The 21,694-nt window shown below is 40.4% G+C and overlaps 1 protein-coding gene across 1 annotated transcript in view; it reads right to left on the reverse strand.

Moving 5' to 3' along the window:
• LOC119661554 (calmodulin-binding transcription activator 1) overlaps positions 1-21,694 on the reverse strand; it is a 601,359-nt gene that overhangs the window by 96,516 nt on the left and 483,149 nt on the right. The window contains 1 exon segment of the mRNA XM_038070945.1: positions 4,776-4,867. Within this exon segment, the coding sequence (XP_037926873.1) occupies positions 4,776-4,867 (92 nt within the window).

Consider the following 21,694-nt stretch of genomic DNA (forward strand, 5'->3'; position numbering starts at 1 on the left):
CCAGTGTTACTCCGAGGGAACTGACGAAAACCGCTGAGCTATCTTTGTGGCTACAAAGTCCTTTCTTGGACTTCTGTTTTTCCAACCTCAGCTGAATACCATGAGTTTTATTTCATTTTTTGATCCTTGTGCTCCAACTGAATTATTCACTGCCAGGACTCTTTTCCCGTACTGTGGGAAATATGTACACGTACGTGTATTAGCATTGTTTTTGTCTTCACGGAAAGGACCTACATCCAAGCGGCTGCCATTTCATCCATAAATAAGACACTAGAACGGCGAGAAAAAAAGCACTTTGTTATAAGGAAATCAGTGCCGAATTGCTAAATGAAGACGTATGGCCTCGAACCTTAACCACAGTTCGAGTTTTTGAATTTTTCATATGCGGATCGCAGGCCAGGACGGAGCGACTCCTCTCAGTGCTGGAATTACCCCCGTTTGGCCATAAGTTGATGAATTTTACCAATTTAATTTAGTCGCACGTGAATCAATCCTGAATTCAGAGCAAATTGGGGGAGGATGATACGAGTATTATGTGTGTACCGTTTTTTTTCGGGCAAGTGGAACACCAAAGGTCATTCCAAATGACTTTATGGGACTGTGGAGGATTGTGTACGTAATTGTTTCATGTTTCCCCGAAATTTCATTATCTGAAGTGGGTGATGCATTTTCCTCTCTTGGAGGAAATAAAAACTCTATTTGCGGTTAATACCATTGTTATCACTCCAAACGGGGATAATTAGAAAGATAAAATTAAATAAATTTGTTTCATCTTTATGTCGGGAAGCTGTTGTCAAAATGGTTTTTAAACACATATTTATTTGATTGTATCTTTTTGGAGAAGAAACTAACAACTAAGCTTAAGATGAATTACTCGCCAATTCTATCAGATACATTGTTTACATGTTTCGTTGAAGCTTTCTTATCTGTATTCCAAAAACTTCATTTTTAAGGTTTTGTTGAAAACAAAACTTTTTATTCCTAAAGCTCCCAGCTTCCGGTTCCCCGATTTATTTTTATTCGACTGACACTAGGTTGGTGTAGCAGCCTCCTAGTCTCGCTTCCTTGAATGAGAACCTCACCTTCTATTGTCGCAATGTTGAGGCTGTCAGTGAATATTTAGATTTTTTTCAAATACGAAGGTGCACCGGTGATGGTTTGTACTATTCTGGATTGCGCTCGTCCTAGCAACTCAATATTGGAAGTGCACACTGAATCCCAGAAGTGAGGTCGAGTGCCGAACCTAGGACGTTGCTTTGAAGAACTTGAATTTAAGAGCCGTAAGGTTTCTGCAATTAACCTAATTTAGGCTTGGGAATACCTTGAAAGTCTTCCCTGGCTGTCTTAAGAGGCGAAAAAAGGCATAAAAATTTGTGAGTAAGCAATCTGCAAATTTTGAAACTTTATTGCTACTGAAGCGTTAACAACCTGCCTATGATAGGGGCTGCAACCTTTGACTATCGAAAACGAACTATTGTGGGTTTCCCAAATGTAAGCGATTTTGGGCCTAAGCGAAGTAAGATGGTGTGACTCTGGGGGATACTCCTTCTCTTTTGTGGCAATGTGCTTTTGTACTCCCGAAAGCCAAGTAAAGGCACACTGCTAATCCGGTGTCGGGCTGTTTTTGAAGGCTACCGCGTTTTTGACAAGACTTTTACTGCAAGATCCCTCTCCAGGTTAAAGAGCATCATAATTGTACAATACTATGCTGTAAGGGAGTCTTCGCATATGATGGAGAAGGGTACTTTCTACGAGTAGTTACACGTTAGGGTAGACTTCCTAAAGGTGATGATCGTGATGGGCGATCTAAAAGCCAAGGAGGACTCTGACAAAACCTTGCTGGCACATGTGATAGCGAAACACAGTCTTGCCGACCGTAATTATATTGGGAATCCGAAAGCTTTCGATAGCGTGAACAGGGAGTGTATCTTCCGGAGAAACTAATAGCTTTTATGAAAGCAACACATGATGGCGCAAAATGTCACGTGCTGCGCCAAGGTTAAATCTCGGGGGATTTTCAAGCCCAAAGCGCAGGCCACCAGATTTGCTTTCAGTCACTGATATTTCGTTTTGCTATCGGTGACGGTCCTTATTTCACCTTGTCCGGAGGACGTGGAGAAGGAGGAGGAAGTAAATAAACTATGACATCTTTCCTGAAACACGCTGATAACATCTGTTTGCTCTCCCATCGGGTCATGGACTTGGTTGGCTCCAGATTTGGAAAAAGAGGGAAGTAGAGTTGGTTTGAAGCTGACAAAACCGAGGTTTTGATCCTGATGGATCATCTCACTCTTTCCGTCTGCATTAATGGGCAGAGCATCGAAGGCGACAATTAATTTGAATATTTAGGAAGCGTGGTTTCTGCTGACGGTGACACGGAACTGGTTGTCGCTCGACGCTTTAACAGCGATAAATCTGCTACTACTGTGTTGTCTAAAATTTGAGAATTCAGTTATGTTAACATCAAGATCAAGTTGAGACTGTTCTGTGTTAGTTTTTTCTGTATTGCTATATGCTATAGCACATGCAAAGTCATATCATATCGTCGGACTTTGCGGGTCTGACACGATTTAAGACGTATATGCACTGTGATCTGAAAGCGGAAGTGGCAGTGGATAGATCACACATTAAGGAGGGGTGACAGTTACACTACGGGCGATGCCATGCAATGGAATCCACTCTCCCAAGATGTCAGATGATTTGGTCGCCCTAAGGGCACTTAGCTCAGAACAGTAGAGGAGAAGTGCGGGCATCTCCGAAAGTCGTGGGGGAGCTGTCTTGTCCAGAGGACATGAAAAACGTCAACGGACCAAGACGTTTTTACCCAAACATCTCGACTGTGCTGATAATATCTATTTGCTCCGGTTGGCCGGACCCATTTTTGAATGAGAAGTCTTATCAGGTACGTTGGTTATTTACCCGTGGACGTGCTGATCAAAAGCGGAATTGGCACTTGGATAAGTCTCACATTAGTGAAGGTCAACCACGCGATAAAATTGAATCCCTATCCCAACATAGCCCCCGAGTAGGTCATCCGAGGAACGGATGGTGCAGAGTAATGTAGGAGAAGCACAAACATCGCGACAAAACTATTTTTATCAATTTCGCTAGGGAGGTACTTATTGTACAATGTATTTTTATGTGTCATTTTCTGTTTTATTTCAAACTTCTGTGTACATTATGCAAATCGTTGGAGTAATAGGGCAAACTGAGAGAGTTTGACAGTGATCTACGGCTTAAGCCAATAACTGATTACCTGTGCAGTGTACAGTGACGGATTCCTCATGCAAAGGGAACGAAGGCCTAGGACATTGGTCCAAGGAAGACGTACTTTGATTGAATAGTTAAGCACACTAAGGCGAAAATATATATAAATGTGCCTCGTTCGACTTACAAACTAACACTAACACTGGAAAACTATAAACTGGTATGGAATGTCTTAACAGCCTGAATATGCTCGGCTCGCTGTAGGATAGAATTTGCCCAACCACTTACAAAATATCAATTTCCAGGTAGACGCATAGGCCATTCTGTCAGCCACAAAAGAGAGTTTGTAGCACCGCAGCATTCAAATTTCATACAATAGCCAGGAGTTGTCAGCATTCAACGGCAGCACCATTAAATACATCAGGGCATAACTACATTGCCAATGAAGAGACTGAAAGATTCGTCTTCTACTTCCTGAACCAGCTTGTGTGATTGTCAGTTCCACTTTGAGGGGCCAACTTGCAAGGAATCACGTAGCCGAACGGGTAAATTTGGACTTCAGTCGACAAACCAAATATCATATTTGTAAAGCCAAAAAATTGACATTCAAAAGTATAACTATTCTGTAATATATGGACATATGAAAATACGTATGGTCAAATGGTTAGAATACTATGCTTTATCATGACTGGACATCCAATGTTAGTCGACTGAACAGTGAATGGATACTTGAGTCAGATTAGGGCAGGTGATTTCTGACCACATTACCCATTAGTGTGCCGTTACGAACTTGAAACGGAGTCGGATTATTACGCCATCGCTTATTATTATATATGATACATATAGCTGAATATTGCACTCACGTTTTCATGTAACCAAAATTTCAAAAGGTTTAATGAGTTCAATTCCTAGTTTTTTCACTTCTGCAAGTTAAAAGACATCGCACAATTTCGTAAAAACCTAGGGCCTTGAGATGGGAAAAATATAGTTGAGAAAACATCATCGAATAACAATTGGTCATAAAAGTCATTAAGCTCCATTTATATGAAGTACACCAAATTCTTCTCCACAAAGACCGGACAAAATCAACACCTCGCCAAAAACCACAAATCCTTTCTAAAAGCAGTAAGCCCGACTGGGAAATTCGGTTACTCGCCCGTCATTCCTGACCATCCAGCATCATCCCCTTACTAATTTTAGTTGGCCAGATTGAGAATAACAAGGACATAATATTCATAACGTTTATTTGCAAAGTGAAATTTTAGACGGAACTTGTACCGTGCCATAACTGGCGAGGGATATGCCAGGAATATGGGGCAGAGAATTCGAGGGGAGTAAACAGAGCGTGAGTTGATGTCTACAGATGTGGCTAGGATCAGAGGTCTAGAAGCGAAAGGATGTTTAATTTTCACCGTTCCTAAAGCACGAGTTTAAAAAACAAGCAAGATCTGAAGGATACTTTCCCACAGAGCTACTCCAACCGGTGAGAGCGATGACATGGATGATGGTCGTGTGACGCATAAGACGTTAGAATCCTTTGAAAAAATGAACACCTCAGAAGTGCTTACCTCATTTGTATTCCAACGGTGCCGTTGAGTGGGAAAATGGTCAGCACGTGGCAAACTTTCCAAGTTTTCCGGAAGTTTGATGGGTTCACCGTCTGTAAAGCAAATATAAACAAATTATTATTCATTTCAATTTTTTCAAGATATTCTTAATGTAGGGCGGGAAATAAGTGAATATTTGAGGATATTTTTACCTTAGAAATAGCATTCATAATGTATCTTACGAGAAATTCAATAAGGGGTTACTAGTTGTCATGAAGATATTTGATTTTACTTAAGGGGGTTTCCAACGTCACGGTTTTCACAAACCGGTTTTTTCTTCAATATAAATATGCTTTGAAATCAGAATATGTTATATATATACCGCAGAAATTTTAGAATGAAATTCAAAATATTTAAGTTTTATAATAGAAGAGCACGCGCCATCTTGAAGTGCACTTCAAAATACCTCAAAACCACATTTTTTTCAACTGTAGGAAGAACAAATAAAATTCTGTTGCATTTACCGAGTTGAAATTTTTCAACATTATTCTGTACATCCGCAGCTCGGGTTCGAACTCCCGCTATGTATTTTCGTCAATAATTTCTTATTTCTATTTTGGATTTTTAATGAAAAACGAAGCGATTTTTGAATTTTGAATTACAGAAACGTTTAAATTTTTAATTTCAGAATACTACAAATGAAAATTTGCTTCTCATCTACCACTGATTTTCCATACAGCAAGTGGTGCCATTTTGCGTTGCGCCTTTCTTGTTTTTTATATTGTACTTTTGATGAAAAACCAGGGACCTATTGCTAGAGCAAATCCTTAATTAAATTCAAAGAATTATAATATCTTCGTCACAAGACCAATCAAATTGACCAAGGTTGGCTGTCCCAAAAACCTAAAAAAATAATAATATTAAAATGACCTGTTAAGATGCGCTTGCCTGCTTCTGAAAAGGGGGATCCTTTTGGACACTTCAGTCCCTCTTTCGCCATTACTAAAATTTCGTTTATACTTTTTGGTCATATTTTGATTATTAGACAATCCTCTAAGCCATTACGGAATTTTTCAGGCAAGAAGCACGTTTACACATACCGTTCATACAATATCGTTGCGTTGACGTTGCGAGAATGGGAATTATTGAAAATGACAGCAGCTAGAATTGACGTTGTCTAGGTAGTAACAAAAGCGATCAACAACTAGTTGATTAATATAGAAAAGTGAAAATGAGCAAATATTCAAATCCATGGTTTTGTTGGTTGTGCCAATGGCATGACTTAGTGGTCTTCAAATGTCGGTATGTCCGCATACAATTGAATTCATGCATACACCACAGGATGAGGCAGCGTCATCATATGCCTAAGTTCGAGTGACCGACATGTTCTTTAATCTATAATTCAGGAGACTCGAGTCCCGGTCTTACCATAACAAATGCCGCGTGCCATTAACTCCTTGGTAGTTTGACTACTGAGATGGGCAAACTTGGAATGAATAAATTCATACTGTTGGCTAAGTAGTTGACAACAATATTACAACCAGATCAAAATAGTCGAGCGTTGCACACAGTTCTTCTTAATTTTGAAGGTGTTATGTAAAACAAAGTCTTATTCAAATCGGTTTACTGTTTGCTTATCTGTCTTTTTTCTACAAAACGACTTTAGCGATTCAAATAAAATTTGGTGGTGCACATATACAAATTCGACGCTTACAGCGTGTGATATAAATTTACGCGGACACTAAAGGGGGCCCCCATACATGTAAAGGGCGCTGGTATGAAATCCAGGTCTCAAAATCGCAGTGACCGCGGCTGCGCGACAGGAGCGGAATCTCATTCGGCTCTTTCTTAATTAATTTGCTTAAACAATGCATTTAATAGTGTGCAATTGCCTTAATGTTCGCCGCAGATTGCACATTATTGAATGCATTCGAGCGAATTGATCTTGACAAGAGGCGAATGATTTGCCGCATCCGCAGGCGCATGCGCATGTTGCCGCAACATTGCCTAGCGAGTGAGAAAGGCTATGTAGCGGGAATAGAAGCAGTGCACGAACAAAGAACGGAGCGAGTGTTGCTTGGTGAGGGCAACGGCGCGCGGAAAATTAACCGGGGAGTTGGATTTTGGCGTTGGTGAGGAGTGGAGCTGGACGGAGAAATAAAGGAAGAGGAGAGAAAGTCTTCGAGAACAAAGAAAAACATCATTAATCCGAAGGTGAAGGAATGGAATTTATTCGCCATAAAGATGCAAATGCAACTGGATAACTTTTCCCTCTAAAACAAAAATTAAATAAGTTATAAGACATAACGGACTTAAGGAAGAAATCGGTGAAGCGTTTCGTTAATATTGTGATCAGACGAACAATATAAATGCATTTATCTAAGCAATCTTTGAAAAAGTTGTACATATAATCGGATCTAAAAAGTGGGGCAGAAAAAGCGTTAACGAATGATAATTTTAGCCAAAAAGAACTATTTAAAGACATTTTTTTTGGATTTGAGAAGGGAAAGAACCTAAATTGGTACTTGTTTTGAATTTACCTTGTAGTGGCGGAGGAGAGCAAATGGAATAATATACATGTGAAGTTTGTTTTTTTGGAGTGATTTTAAACTAAAATTATACAAGCACAACTTGCATTAAGTGTTATTAATATAGCTATATCAATATTATAACCGAACTCTTTATAAAATTTGTCTTTTTAGAACTTGCTACACCAGCCGCCAACCGAGCTCGGAGTGACGACCTGGGTGAGTCCATGTTTTTATATTCTTTTTATTTTCTTTTTATTTCTTTTATTTTATTTATTTTCTTTTTTTTTTTATTTTCTCCGAGTTATCACAATCTCGGCAGATGCCGGATTTTACCTAATACTAGCACTAAGTGCCAAGCATTTAGGCTCGGACGATCCTACCTACTTAAAAACTAAAAGGGGCACTGGTGGTGGTGGCCGGTGGTAGGTCAGTGGGAGAATCCGTCGAGTACTCCCCGCAACATCGAGCACGTATGCAGAATGGTGTACTTCTGCATGGTTTGAACCAGACTGTGCGGAAGTCCCAGGACATCAAGGGAAGCCGTCAGGGATTTAGGTACAATACCTGTAGCTGACAATATTATGGGAACCACCCGCTCGAGACGCCAAATTTCTTTGATTTCCCGAGCCAATGGCTCATAGTTCACCTTCTTCTCCACGTATTTCCGTTAAATGTTGCTATTATGGGGGATAGCAACATCAATAATATACGCGGAGCGACCCGTCTTGTCAACTAACAGTACGTCAGGCTTATTGTGTACGGTATGGCGATCAGTCAGAACTTGCCGGTCCCAATACATGCTGCAAGCAGAACTATCAAGTACTGCTTGCGGCTCATATCGGTAAACCGGACATGTTCCCGTAATCAGCCCATGCTTATATGCAAGGTTTTGATGGATAACCTTACATACAGCATTATGCCTGGTGATGTATTGCACCGGTGCCATAACAGTACAGCCAGAAATGAGATGGTCCAACGTCTCTAACGCCGAACCACACATTCTGCACTGGTCGTTCTCCACCCGTTCTTTCATGATGAGCTTTTTATAAGCTCAGGTGGCGACCACGCCATCCTGAATGGCACACATAAACCCCTCCGTCTCAGCAAAGAGCTCCCCAGCATACAGCCATCTGTTCGACAGATGCAAATCGACAAATGGCTGCCAAAGATAATTCACGTGTTTACCGTGCATTGCCTTCGACCTCCACTCATCGATCCGCTCTTGGTCCGACTTCACCCCAGTCAGAGGATTGAAGGATCGATCCTTCAAGTTAAGTGGAGTCAGTCCATAGTCTGCCTTACAGACAGCCGCATACAAGGGACTCGCCTGCTCTTTGCTGTAAAAATAAGCGCGCAGCGAGTCGACTTGGCGATGATGTTGTGCTGCCTATGTCAACCACGCCTCTACCTCCGATGTCACGAGGCAGGTTTATCCGCTCCACGGCAGACTTTGGGTGATGCATTCGGAATTTGGACATAGTTGTCCGTATCCGCCGCTGGACGTTTTCCAGATCGGTCTTCGTCCACGGCAATATTCCGAATGCATAAGCCAGTGAAGGGATGGCGAATACATTCAACGCGCTTATTTTACTCTTCCCCGAGAGATGCGATTTCAGCACCAACTTTACACGTCGCAGGAATTCGGACAGCAGAGCTTCTTTCAGATCACCAACTCGAGCATGGGTTCCTTGCAGAATTCCTAGGTACTTGTAGAAGTCTGTCTCGGTCATAGCTTCGATGTGGAGGTCACCAATGCTATGTCCGGCATGTGGCTCGTGATGACCTTTGCGGATGGCTTGGATTCGACATTTGTCTAATCCAAACTCCATCCGAATATCACGGCTGAACATGTCTATTATTCGCAACAGACTTCTAAGATGGTCGTCAGTACCAGCATACAGCTTGATGTTATCTAAGTACATCAAGTGTGTCAGTTCGCACTTAGCACGTAGGCCATACTTTATTGCAAAACCATGCCCTCTAGCATCATTCAGTAGCCATGAAAGGGGGTTCAGTGCCATACAAAACCAAAGGGGACTCAATGAATCCCCCTGGAAGATGCCCCTCCGCATACGGATGGGCTCTGAGGTATTAGCACCCTCAGATGTACGGACTGATAAGGTGGTATGCCACCCTTCCATGACTGTCGCCAAAAACTTTATTAGTTTCGGATCAATGCGATACAGATGTTGGATATCGATTAGCCAGGTATGCGGAACGCTGTCGAAAGCCTTGGCATAATCGATATAGCAACTGAAGAGGTTTCTCTGGCCTCTAGTTGCTTGTCTTACAACTACCGAGTCGATAATGAGTTGCTCTTTGCAACCCCTTGACCCAACTCGGCAGCCCTTCTGCTCCTCGGACAGAATGTTGTTGGTCTCGAGGTGCGCATTGATCCTTCCACTAATAATGGACGTGATGAATTTGTAGAGGGTTGGTAAGCAAGTGATCGGTCTTGTGTCTGCGGGGTCCTGCACCGTGTCCTTCTTAGGGATAAGGTAGGTAATCCCCGCAGTGAGGAAAGGTGGAAATTCCTCCGGCCGACTCATAACCTCATTTATACTGCGTGCGAACCGACTGTGTACGCTGGTAAATTTCTTATACCAGAAATTCTGCACCCGATCCAGACCTGGGCCCCTCCAGTTCTTCGAGCTGTTTATGGCTCGTCGAACTTCCTCTTCGGTAACATCCGCGAAATTCATGCCAGGTGTATTGGCATGGCGGGTGCCTTCGGCGGTGATCCACTCAGCATGCTCAGCATGCTGGGCAGGTAACCCCCAAAGTCCACCCCAATACTCTTTCGCTTCCGTCACCGAGAACTGTATTGGCTGGGCGCTCTGTTGGGATTCGTTGAGAGATCTGAAAAAGCTCCGCTGGTTCCTCGCGTATGTTGCATTCTGGACACGTCTGGAATAACTTTCGCCATACCGTCGTAACCGACTGCATATGACAGAAAGTTTCTGTTTTAGTGTGTCCAGAATTTAAACAACGGGTGTCTCACAGGGGATGGCATAGTTCCGGTAAACCCTCTGCACTTTATTTCTCACCCGTCGGCTCTTTTTTTCTCTTTGAATTTTACCATTTGTTTATTTTTATTTTTATTTGTTATGATAAATGTCATGAACTCTGATAAACAATGAAGTATGAATAAGGAATAGTGGTTTGAGGACTTCCTCCCTTCCAGATCCTCCTTCCCCTCCCCCCCCCCCCCGCGGAACTGTTTTAAGGGACATCCTCAAAGTAATAACTGGCCTGAGGATGTCGAGGTAGGGTGGGAACCTCAGCGGCCGTGCCTCATACCACATCTGAGGAGGAAGAGACGATCATTGAGACAGTGAACCGTCGTGGATCCTCCCCTCCTTGATCGCGGCACTCGGGTCCGGAGACTTACGGCTCCACGCGCGCGATCGAGCCGTTTTTTTTTTAATTTCCAACTTTAGTTTGCGTTCTGTTTGTCCCTTCGATAGGCCGTCGCGAAATCCGTACTAACGTCGAGTTTAAAATCCGGCGCGGACCCACGCATCGGAAAAGGCACGTTGTTTTGAGTAATGAAGCGTGAGGGATCAAAGCCCTCAAAGGACCCGCCCCTCCACATTCATGAGCCTGGCTAGCACAGAGGCGTGCAAGAACGTGTCGACCGAGCACTTTGATGGAGCTTCAATCTTTGTGGGCGGACCTTCACGGTCAATTTTTGGGATAGCTCTGCCCTCTAGGTCGTTGTCGGCCACTAAGGATGATCGACCTGATCACCTATTTCCACTCTTATCACTACAAAATATTCCCCATTCCGACATATGTTCAAATAAACTTAATAATTTACCGAAAAACCACGATTAAGTTCAACCGAGGCATGCCAAATTGAAAGCAATAAGAGGGAGTATCGCGCAATATACTACGAAGTTTATCAGTACAAACTCATTTATTTTGCATGCAAATAAGATGCAGATGGGAGCCGCCTTCTGACAGGCTTCTAATTGAAAGATTCTGGTCCAGATTAAGGTACATCACAATTGTACTATGCTACGCAACAATGGAGACTACGAGCAATTATACGCAGTTCAGAGGAGGCTTGGTAAAGGTGACATTGTGTCTGTGATGGGTGATCTGAATGCCAAGGTGGGGCTCTGATAACACCTTCCTCGCACATGTGGTAGGGAAACAAGGTTTTGGCGACCGCAACGGTAATGATGTGGGGTTTGCGGATTTTTGCCACTTCCACTACCTTTTCATTGGTGGCCGATTGTTCGAGTACAAAGCCTGCTTTAAGGTTAAATAGGTTTTAACTGACCGACATCGTACGAGCAATCAGATCGACTACTTCGCAATCAGCAGTTTTCACAGGGTTAGGGAGCTGCGACCCCCCAAACACCACATCGACTGTTTGTATAATCCAACTATAAAAATTTGAAACAATTGTCGCTTGACAGTGGGAGAGCTATCCTGTTCAAATGGTGGAAATATTGAGTAACCCGCTTGAGAATATCAATGAGCATTGTGCCGCCATCAAAATTGCTCTTTACTCGCCTGCTGCACACGTCGTCGACTACGTACCGAAAAGGCGTCATAAGATCTGGTTGATTACGGAATCGTGAATGCGAATATATGAACGGCAGGGGCTGACGGCTCTACTGACCGCTGCGTGTGATGGTTGTCGTAATGCGCTGAAACCCCGATAACGAGCGAAATGCCGAGAAGTTCAGCTATTGCGTTGGTGAAATGGAAGGTGCCGCAGATCGCAATGCTTTCAGAAATGTATACCGCATTACGATCACGGTCCTGTGAATGACGGTTGACTCCTCATCCACGATGATGAACAACTGAAGAGGTGGAAAGAACACTTCGCCACGGTTTTAGCCGTGTCATAACCCGTGAAGTTCCTCCCGAGGATGAAATAGCTAGTCACTGTAACATGCGGATACGGACTGTTCCTTCAAGCAGAAGAGAAATATTTCGGCCATCAATGCACTCGAACCAAGTCACTGGGCTTGACGGTCCCCCCGCAGAGTTATTTATAACTGCACCTGTAGTTACTACAGATCTGCTGCTTCCACTCGTACAGAAATCTTGAGAATCTGAGATCGTTCCTAGACGAAGGAAGAAGGCGATGATCGTCAGGATACAAAAAAAGAGGACCCATTTGAATGTGACAATTGGAGGGATATCCGCGTGTACCCTGACGTCGCAAAGATAATAATTGAAATAGTCTTGGAACGCATCAAAAAAAATCTCGAAAGCTTAATGAACAGAGAGCTGGCTGGTTTCTAATCGGGATCCTCCTGCATTCACCACATCAACGCTCTACGATCTTCGCTTCGTTTTCGAGAACCTTTCAATAGTGTGAACAGCATGAACGTCGTCTATCCGGACTGCTCTACGCAGGAGGGGCATTCCGGAAAAACTAATATTATTATCAGAGCGACATATGAATCTACAAAATGTCATATACTGCACCGATGCAAAATCTCTTGGTATTTTACGGTTCAAAGCAGAGTTCGCCTGTCCGCCGATATTATTTCTTCTTGTTACCAGTGAGGTTATTCATGCTGCCTTGTACATAGGACGTGCAAAAATTCAATGGATGATGAGAAACAATTTGCATATCCAGGAAGCGAACTGCACGTTGTCCGTACTAGATCCGCTTTCGCTGGCCCGTCTAAAATCTGGAAATGCAGTTATCTCAACCCCAAGATTAAGTTGAGACTCTAAAATAATTAAGACTTGCTTTTTTCTATTCGTTGGTGTTATTATAACAATATTATTCGTGTTATTAAAACTATTATTGTATTAAACTGTATTGTAATTATAACACTAGCGAAAAGAGAAAAGTCTCAATTGTTTCAAATATTTTAATCGTTAGAAATACCGAGTAACTTACACTTAGATGTTGAGCATTTTCTGAGCTAGTGTTCCCTCTGCTACTCTGCTAACTCCACTGCCACTCAAAAGTTGCAAGCTTTCGTCCATACCTGATTGCCTCGTATCATGTGCAGTGTGCGCTGACCTGACACATTCTCAAACGAAGGACTTGCTCGGCGCACAGGCTTGCCATTCACTGTGATCTGAAGACGGAGGTGGCACTGGATAGGTGACACTTTAAAAATGGGCGACAATTGCATTGCGGGCTACGAAATGCAGTGAAATCCACTCTTCCAAGATGACCAACGAGTGGGTCGCCTGAAGGGCATACAAAAATTACCGTATACTTTTTTGTTTAGAATTGCATGAGGAATCACCTGGCATATAGTTTGTGCGGTTATTTTGAAACACGTGGTATACGTGAAGGATATAAATGCAAATTGTCAAAGTACTTCTCAATATGCAAATTTTACTTGGTTTTTGCAAATTAAACAGCCATTGGTCTTCCTTCCTTGACTTAGCCTTCTGATAATATTTGTCCTGTATTTGTGGATTTTTGCTGGTTATTTACGCAAAAATTCAGCCGTGCAAGAGTCAGTTTGCTTTTGACGAAAATTTAGTAGAATTTAGTTCAGGAAGATAGTAGATCTTCTGACTATCCGGCTATTGCTTCATCGAAAACAATGCAGCCATTTCCAGGTAAAATTTTTCGTCCAACGAGTCATGTAAATTTTAAGTAGTCAGCTCTTTGTCTATTAGATGTGGCAATTTAGTTGGACCAAATGTTGCTGACAATACCGTTTGACGTTCTAAATATTTCAAATTGGCTCTATATCTTATACCGTGGTGGAAAAGTTGTTTTAAAATATTAACGAGAATGCAGTCGAATTTATTGTCTGGTCTTATTGGGGGAAATTCCACAAGAAGTTATCTAATCGAACCATGGTGACGATTAAAACTAGAATACATTAGGTATTTTCTTGAACTAATAGATCGGAATAATTAACTCTTCCCAGTAACATCTCCGCATAGTGAATCTCATTTTCAAATGAAATAGCGAATCGAATCCGTTCATGAAGTGATAAGGGTGGTAAATCATTTTACTTTAAACATTTGTTAAGTAGTTATAAAATTTATCACTAAGTACATTGTCACGTATGCTAAGAAGATATGAGATGCTGGTAAATATTATTCCTCTTAGCTTAAAGCAATGTTTGTGCGGTAGCTCTTTACACGGTCTTATATCAATTTTCCAAATTTGATAATATAAGGAAATGTTGATAGGAACGCTAGATCAGGCTATCAGGATATTTGAGCGGTGGCTATGAACGTTGGCCAATGCCTTCAGAAAAACTGACGCGTCTTGTTTCATAGATCTTGGAGCTTGAATCATGGCTATTCATGTTTTCGTCGAAATGCATTTCAACTTCTACAGAATCATCAATTCAAAATACCTTTTGTAATCACTGTGAACGAAATTAAGTTTTTTAAACTTTGATCCGTTAATACTCCCGAAAATAAAGTATTTACGGAGGGACGCACAAGCAAAATACGGAGATAACAGAGAGGAAGAGAAAGAGAGAGAGATCCCTGTAACATTGCTAGTAGAGGCAGGTGGGAGATGCATTACAAATTAGGTACTCTGTGGGCCTAAATATACAGCGGAAATCTAATGCGAGCAAAACTTGTTTGTGATTGTTTAAGAGTTAAAATGGGCAGACATTTTTTAATTTAGTTTGGAGTTGTGGACATAGTGAGTTAAACTAGAAAAAAAGTCAAGGTGACGACTTTGTGAGCTAAAACCCATGCTGGTGTCTTCGACCACCCCAAAAATGGCAGCACTCAGTTGCCGAAATATCGTTTGCATTTGGATACATGACCGGATAGCTGAGTGGTTAGAGCACAAAGCTGTCGTGCGGAAGGTCGCGGTTCAAATCTCACTGGTGAAAGTGGAATTTACATCGTGATTTGACGTCCGATATCAGCCGACTCAGCTGCGAATGAGTACCTGAGTCAAATCAAAGTAATAATCTCGGACGAGGGCCTGATCCAATTAGATTTTTGCGCCAATGATTATTATTATTATTCGGATACCTGCGCGGTGATGAGAACACACTAGCTAAGATTTACCTGAAAAATCTACGTTATACGCAGGCAATCTTAGGCAGAATGCTTCTTCCCTTTCCGTCCGCCCATTTCGCCCGTTTTGAAAATTCAACTTGTGGCAGAGCTAAATACTTTCAGACACTTGTTGAAGTGATCTACTCCCGAAAAGATAGCTAATTACTGCAGGATTAAGTGGAGCAGTCACTCGGTAGAAGAGAGAGTCTACTCACAGCTCTCACTTTGTGAACACCACAACGAGAAGCAAAATCCCTCTATCAAATGCTGATCTGAATGCAATCTCGAGGCTTTTGAATCCCCATCCAACGTATCAAACCACCGTTGTTTGGACCTGCTTTTTGGTCGTTTATGGTTAGCTAAAAAAAAATAACGTAACTATTACATTTGTTTGGTCAACCCGACTTTCTCTTAATTTTTTGCGTGTTTATTACATAGACCTTCATGTTTTTTTCTAACAAAATTCTTTACTTAAAAAAAACTGCGCGAGCACCAAAGGCGTGACAAGGTGTAAAACTGTTAATCTACGCTAACTTAATGTAGCCTGATATTACTACGTAAAAACTATTTTCTACAATTAGCTCATTTCCTTTTCTGTGCTTATCATCTCTGTACTTCCATCTTGAAGGGAATGACAAAGAAAATTTAAGGGTGGAACTCACTATTTGGGAAGGCTGAAAAAAAAAATTGGCCACTGGGGTTTTTTTGCTCTGCTGTCACAGTCTTCAAATGTTAGGATTTGAATGGTTTTCCGTTCATTCCAAAAACCTTCCGATGAGAGTGATAACGAATTCCACTCTCTCCTCTTCGGCGATCTGGTCCACACTTTTTAATCTTCCAATTGTAAGACAAGTCCAGTGCAGCGTTTTAATCTCCTTACCATATGATTGGTCGTATTAGGGTTTTATATAAAGTCAGTTTGAGTTTAGTGCTTAGACCTATCTTCTTACGAAGAAGAAAATGAATTTTCGGCAATGCACCGCCTGGCTTATTGGTAGCGAGTTTGAGGTGATGATCAAACTTTAGGAATTCATTAAGTTAGATTCCTTGATCGATCCTGACCTGCTCACAATGGTATTCCCGAATTTGAGTTTTACTAACGTCTGTGAATGGATCTCGAACCAGGGTACCTTGACTTTCTCTGAAAGATGCAGACTTGCGTCCTTCCCCATTTCTGATAGTATTTGCAGAGAAGTACGAGGTACTTCTCTATCGCTTTAACCGCGTTATTGGGCCGTAGGTTTGAGCAATGGAGTAATGTGTCATCGACAAAATTGAATCAGACCAGTGCCGATTTCAAGGGACGGAACGCCAGTTGCAAAAATATTATACAGGGTTTGGACAGAGATAGATCCTTGCGGCATTCCAGATGTTACCTGTAAGAGATCGAAAATTTTATTTCCAATGCTGACATAGACACGTCTATCTTCGAAAAAACTGATAGCAAGTCTTATGATCAGATTAGGGAACTGATTTTCAATTAATTTATAAATGAGATCTTTTACCCAAACAGAGACACTATACGGAGATACCTTAGAGCGTGCTGGGTACCGATGGTTTAGAATTATGTTATTGAGATCACAATGCTGCACTAACTTGATTGTCCATGCTATCTCAAATAGTTTACCCAATTTAGACAGTAAAGGAATGGAAATACAGGGTGCGGCAGCATAACTTCCTTTTTTCAAAACTCAATAAAAACTATTGTATGCATCGGAAAATATTTATTTATTTTTTATAATGTAGGTACATGTCTAAAGTTTTTATTTACATTGTTTTGAAGATTAAATCTGTTAGGTGACGTCCCCCATTCTCCATACATTGCGTAAACCGATTTCTGGCGTTTGCCATGACTTTTGTTAGCATAGCAGGTGTTATGTTGGCAATTTCTTCTTGGATGTTGGTCTTCAAATCTTGTACATCTTGGAACACATTTGGCCTGAAACTTCCCCACCATTTTCCGGATTAACGTAATGAGGCAGTCGATTCTGGAGAGCAATGCTTTATATATAGCATCAACTCTATTTTCGTGGAACATTCGGTTGAGATTTCTGCGCCATATTTGTCTGATCTTCAGGTGTAGCATTATGTCGGGGGTAAGTGAGTTGTACTGTAACTCGTCGACTTTAATAAGCTTCGTGTTCCTGCGTAGTAAAGGCGTCTGTCGCCAAAATAATTGCTTTGTCGATTTGTTTATCCGACAAGTTACGGGTGATTGCGAGTTCCACCAAGTTCAGTCTTTGTGCTAAATCTGACAGTTCATCTGGGCAAAAATCGGACATCTGTAATTATTTGCTTTGCAGTGCAGAGGTCGAGGACAGTTTATGTTCTGCTGCATAATGGTAGGAAATTCCTGCCAAGGTTTTATAAAAGGATCACCTGAAAACTTTATCTTGTTTCCTCAGAAAGCATGAAGTAGTCAGAAAGGATTGACAAGAAGGTCTTGCTGGAGAATTCGGTAAGACCATCTCAAGGTCGGTTGGCGTGAAAAGGTAGTGGATCCATTTCACTAGGATTTCTCCATTTCTGTTGTCTCCCGTATCGCTTCAGAAAGTGTGCCCTCACGATCTAGAATTTCTCCAAAACACGTGAGAGCGCGTTGATTATCATTATCTACCATGTGCTAACGATGCGATGGAGTTTGTTGAAAGTCAGCACATCGATCTTGTTGAGCCGAGTTTGAATCCTGCTGTTTCTGTTTCGTTTTGTGCTATATCGCTGCCGTATACTAATCAATTGCACAGTGATGATAATGAAACTGAAACGCAATCTCGTTGAAAATCAAACAGGAGGGAAAAAACACGAGAAAGAGAATTGGTAACCTTGGTAATATCTATGGCATGATCGGTACTACTTAAATTCGCTGGACAAACCAAGCAACTATAGTAAACCAGCAAAAGGTGCAACAAAATCAGGTATCGCGTTGCTGGCTGCTAGGAGTTTTTTGAATACTTTTGATATTGTGATAAGAAGATTTGTTGGTGTGTACAATTGCATTTGAGTGGCACCTTTTACAGGCTTTGGAATCATTGACGATAATGTTTGAAGTTCAAGTGGCGTTTGGGGATCGATTAGTTTAACTACTTCTTGCAGGTGAGCAGGTGGTAGTTCTTAATTGAGACTCCCTGAACCTTAGTCTATTGATTTTTTCAGCTGCTTTCTACAACGAATAGTCGCTGAAATCAGGAGTAGTGCCTAAAAATCGTTGTATATCAGAATCCTGGTCCTCTATAAGCACCGATTATAGTTTATGTGGTTGTGGTTTACCACTTCCTTCATGTTCGTCTTTTATCCCGCAAAAACTGTAAAATTGCTGACGGATAGATAATACTAAAGACTGAAGTTACTTTCTTCGAAGATTTTACTGTTGCTGTAGAAGCGGCTTCCATTGTAATTTCGTTGAATCGCTCAAACACTTCATCAATGTCTTCAAACAAACGTCCGGTGAAAAAATATTATCGATTTTCTTTTTGTGGGTTCGACAATTTGTGGATTTTTCGTCAACCCAGTTTGATAAATATGACCTAGAATATATATAATATAAGATTACGAAAGACCTTGGGATAGCTCATAGACTGCTTGCGCGATTGCACATTGGCATGGCGTTCGTTTTGAAACTCCAAACTCAAATGAATTTTGGGTTTGTCAATCGGTCAGTAAATAGACGGACCTGCTGATAAGTGGTTACAATTCTTTACCTTTAAGAGAGTCTAACCTTGAGCCCAAATGGATAGATTTTACATTCAAATCTCCAGCAAAGATGAATTTGTTCCCTTAAGTTTTAAAGAACTGTTCACAGCTATATTACGCCTTGGTAGCAATAAACTGATATGGTATTTGGGGGCAATAATGAGTGGGTACTTCCAGTGGATAGTATTCTTCTCCAAAAAAAAAGGTTTTTTGCATGGTATGAATCATGGGAATCTAAAATCAATTGTGTTTATGTGAACTATATACATCCATAACTAAGTGTGGACAGCCCTATTTCCAATAAGTGTGAAAATCGCATGATTATTAACGAAGTTATAATAGGTCAAAGTTGTCTCTTCTGTGCAAATTCAAAACTTTAAATTTCTATATCACGCGAAAGTGGATATTCTCACATAATATATTATATGCATATATTAGCGTCCAGTCGACTTGTTTACCATTCCTAACACTTTAATTAAAGACGCGGCAGTTTTCGAAGTGAAAAATTTCCTATTTTAATGCGATAACCGTATTTTCACAAGTAACCTTACCTTTTTGGAACAATTTTATGCAATTTAGCTTTCTATCAATCATGGATTCATCATCGTAATAGCTACGTGTTCCTGGTTGTCTATGATTGATCATTTGTTTTTTTTATTGCTACTAATCGAGATAATTCGCAGACACGAAAATGTGAAAAAGTGGTGCTCCAAATAATGATAAACCGACAAATATTTCTAAAGCTCTACGTTTGCATTGTGGATTGTTTTATGAAGTTCAACATATTAATCTGAGTGAAATGATGCGGTGTTTCCAACGATTAATTAATTGAAATAATAAAAACTTGTTGTTTTTTTTTCGTTGGTGTGGATATTTATTCTATTCTATAAATACCGATATTTCGGGAACCACTTGTTCCCTTCATCAGTGCTAACAAGTTTTCGAAGAGAAGAAGACAACTTGTTAGCACTAATAAAGGGAACAAGTGGTTCCCGAAATATCGGTATTTGTAAGAATAAATATCCACACCAACGAAAAAGAAACAACAAGTTTTTATTATTTCAATCAACATATTAGTATACAGCAAATTTCTATGTCAGTTATGTTGCTCATATTGAATAAGTGGATAATCCGCCACCAGCACCAGCACCTTTAATTGAACCCGATGGCAAATTCAAGTAAAGCAAGCTTTTGCAGCTTGCGAGTTTCAGAAGAGCTGTTCAGGTGGAACACCAACTGACATAGATTGAAACATTTGTCATTTACAGAGGTGAGCGAATCAATTTTTAATTCTTCTGTTGTATATTCTACTATGTGCTTCCCTGAAATATGCATTGCAACCTGGTATCGGCAACGAAATTACTGCATTATTTTCGCTAAGACAAGTTAGCGGTTGCAATCACTCCGAGGAAGTTTTTCTTTATTTTTTTAAAACGTGTAAAAATGGATTCACCCGTGCTCGGCCTATCATGTGTAAACCTTTCTTAAATGTTAATTTTCTAGATTAAGTTTCATCTAGTGTGCTATTTTTTAGACAAATCAGACTTGCTTTTATAAATTATGTTTGTCAAAGGAAATGCCATGCACCCAACGCTCCAATACTTTCGCTTTGTGTTGCGCTAGGCAGATAAAGATAAGAACTTAATTTAAAATGATAAGAGCTTAAAAGTTCACATGTACACTTGCACGTTTTATTAGATACCATTTTTGTTATTTTGCAAAAAGGTGATGAGTAATTACTAGAATTGGAAAATGTTAAATAGAAGAATTGAATATATAAATGCCTATAATCTAGAAATCAGTTTATTGAAGCGATGATGGGATAATGTGATATAAAGTAATAAGTACTGGATTTAAAATATTACATCTAAAAGCAAAAACAGATTTGCTAGAAGTGTCAGGAAATACTATGAAGACTGGCAAAACAGAATAACCAGCAAAAATTACAAATACGTTGCATGCCAATAAATGTTGCAAAATTCACTCAACTGTGCAGGTTAAACATTGATCTCGTATAGAGATATCAAGCCCCAAGGGAGTTTTCTTATGTGATATTTTAACTTTTCTTAGATTTTTTTTGGCAAATAAAAATGTTATATTTCCAATCTTTTTATATATTATTGGGGTCTTGAATTACGATACCAAATTTTTAATTAAGGAGTTTGATCATCGTTTGTAATTGTTTTTTTTTGCGATCAAATTGCGCTCTTCTATAAAAAGCAGCATATCTAGCAATCTAGAACCAAAAATCTAAACGTTTGTTTATTCTGTGCACTTGCCTCTATCGTCCGAAGCACAATTATAATTTTACAGCATGAAACATTAAAATGGAGGAGCTGTTAAGCAAAGCCCACTGAAATTCTCTTTATTTTTCATTGAAAATCCAGAATAAAAATAGGAAATACTAACAAAAATACTTAATCAAGATTCGAATCAGATGATATATAGAATAATATGTAAATTTCAGCCCAATCGGTTCAATTAAGTTTTAGTTGTGCTTTCCACCAGTTGAAACAAGCCAGGAAACCGGGAGCTGGACACTTCAGGTATGAATGGTTTTGTGTATTTCTTTTATAAAGACATTTCAGTGTGCATTTGTCTTTCAACCAAATTGGGTGTGAATCGCTACAATTATCTCTGAGAAAAATGCGTGTGACGGAGAAACAGAGAGACAGACAGTAAACCGATTTTAATCAGATTTTGTTTTACACAAAACCTTAAAAATAAGGTTTCGAGAAAAAC

Source organism: Hermetia illucens, chromosome 1, assembly GCF_905115235.1.
Source record: "Hermetia illucens chromosome 1, iHerIll2.2.curated.20191125, whole genome shotgun sequence".
Taxonomy (NCBI): Eukaryota; Metazoa; Arthropoda; class Insecta; order Diptera; family Stratiomyidae; genus Hermetia; species Hermetia illucens.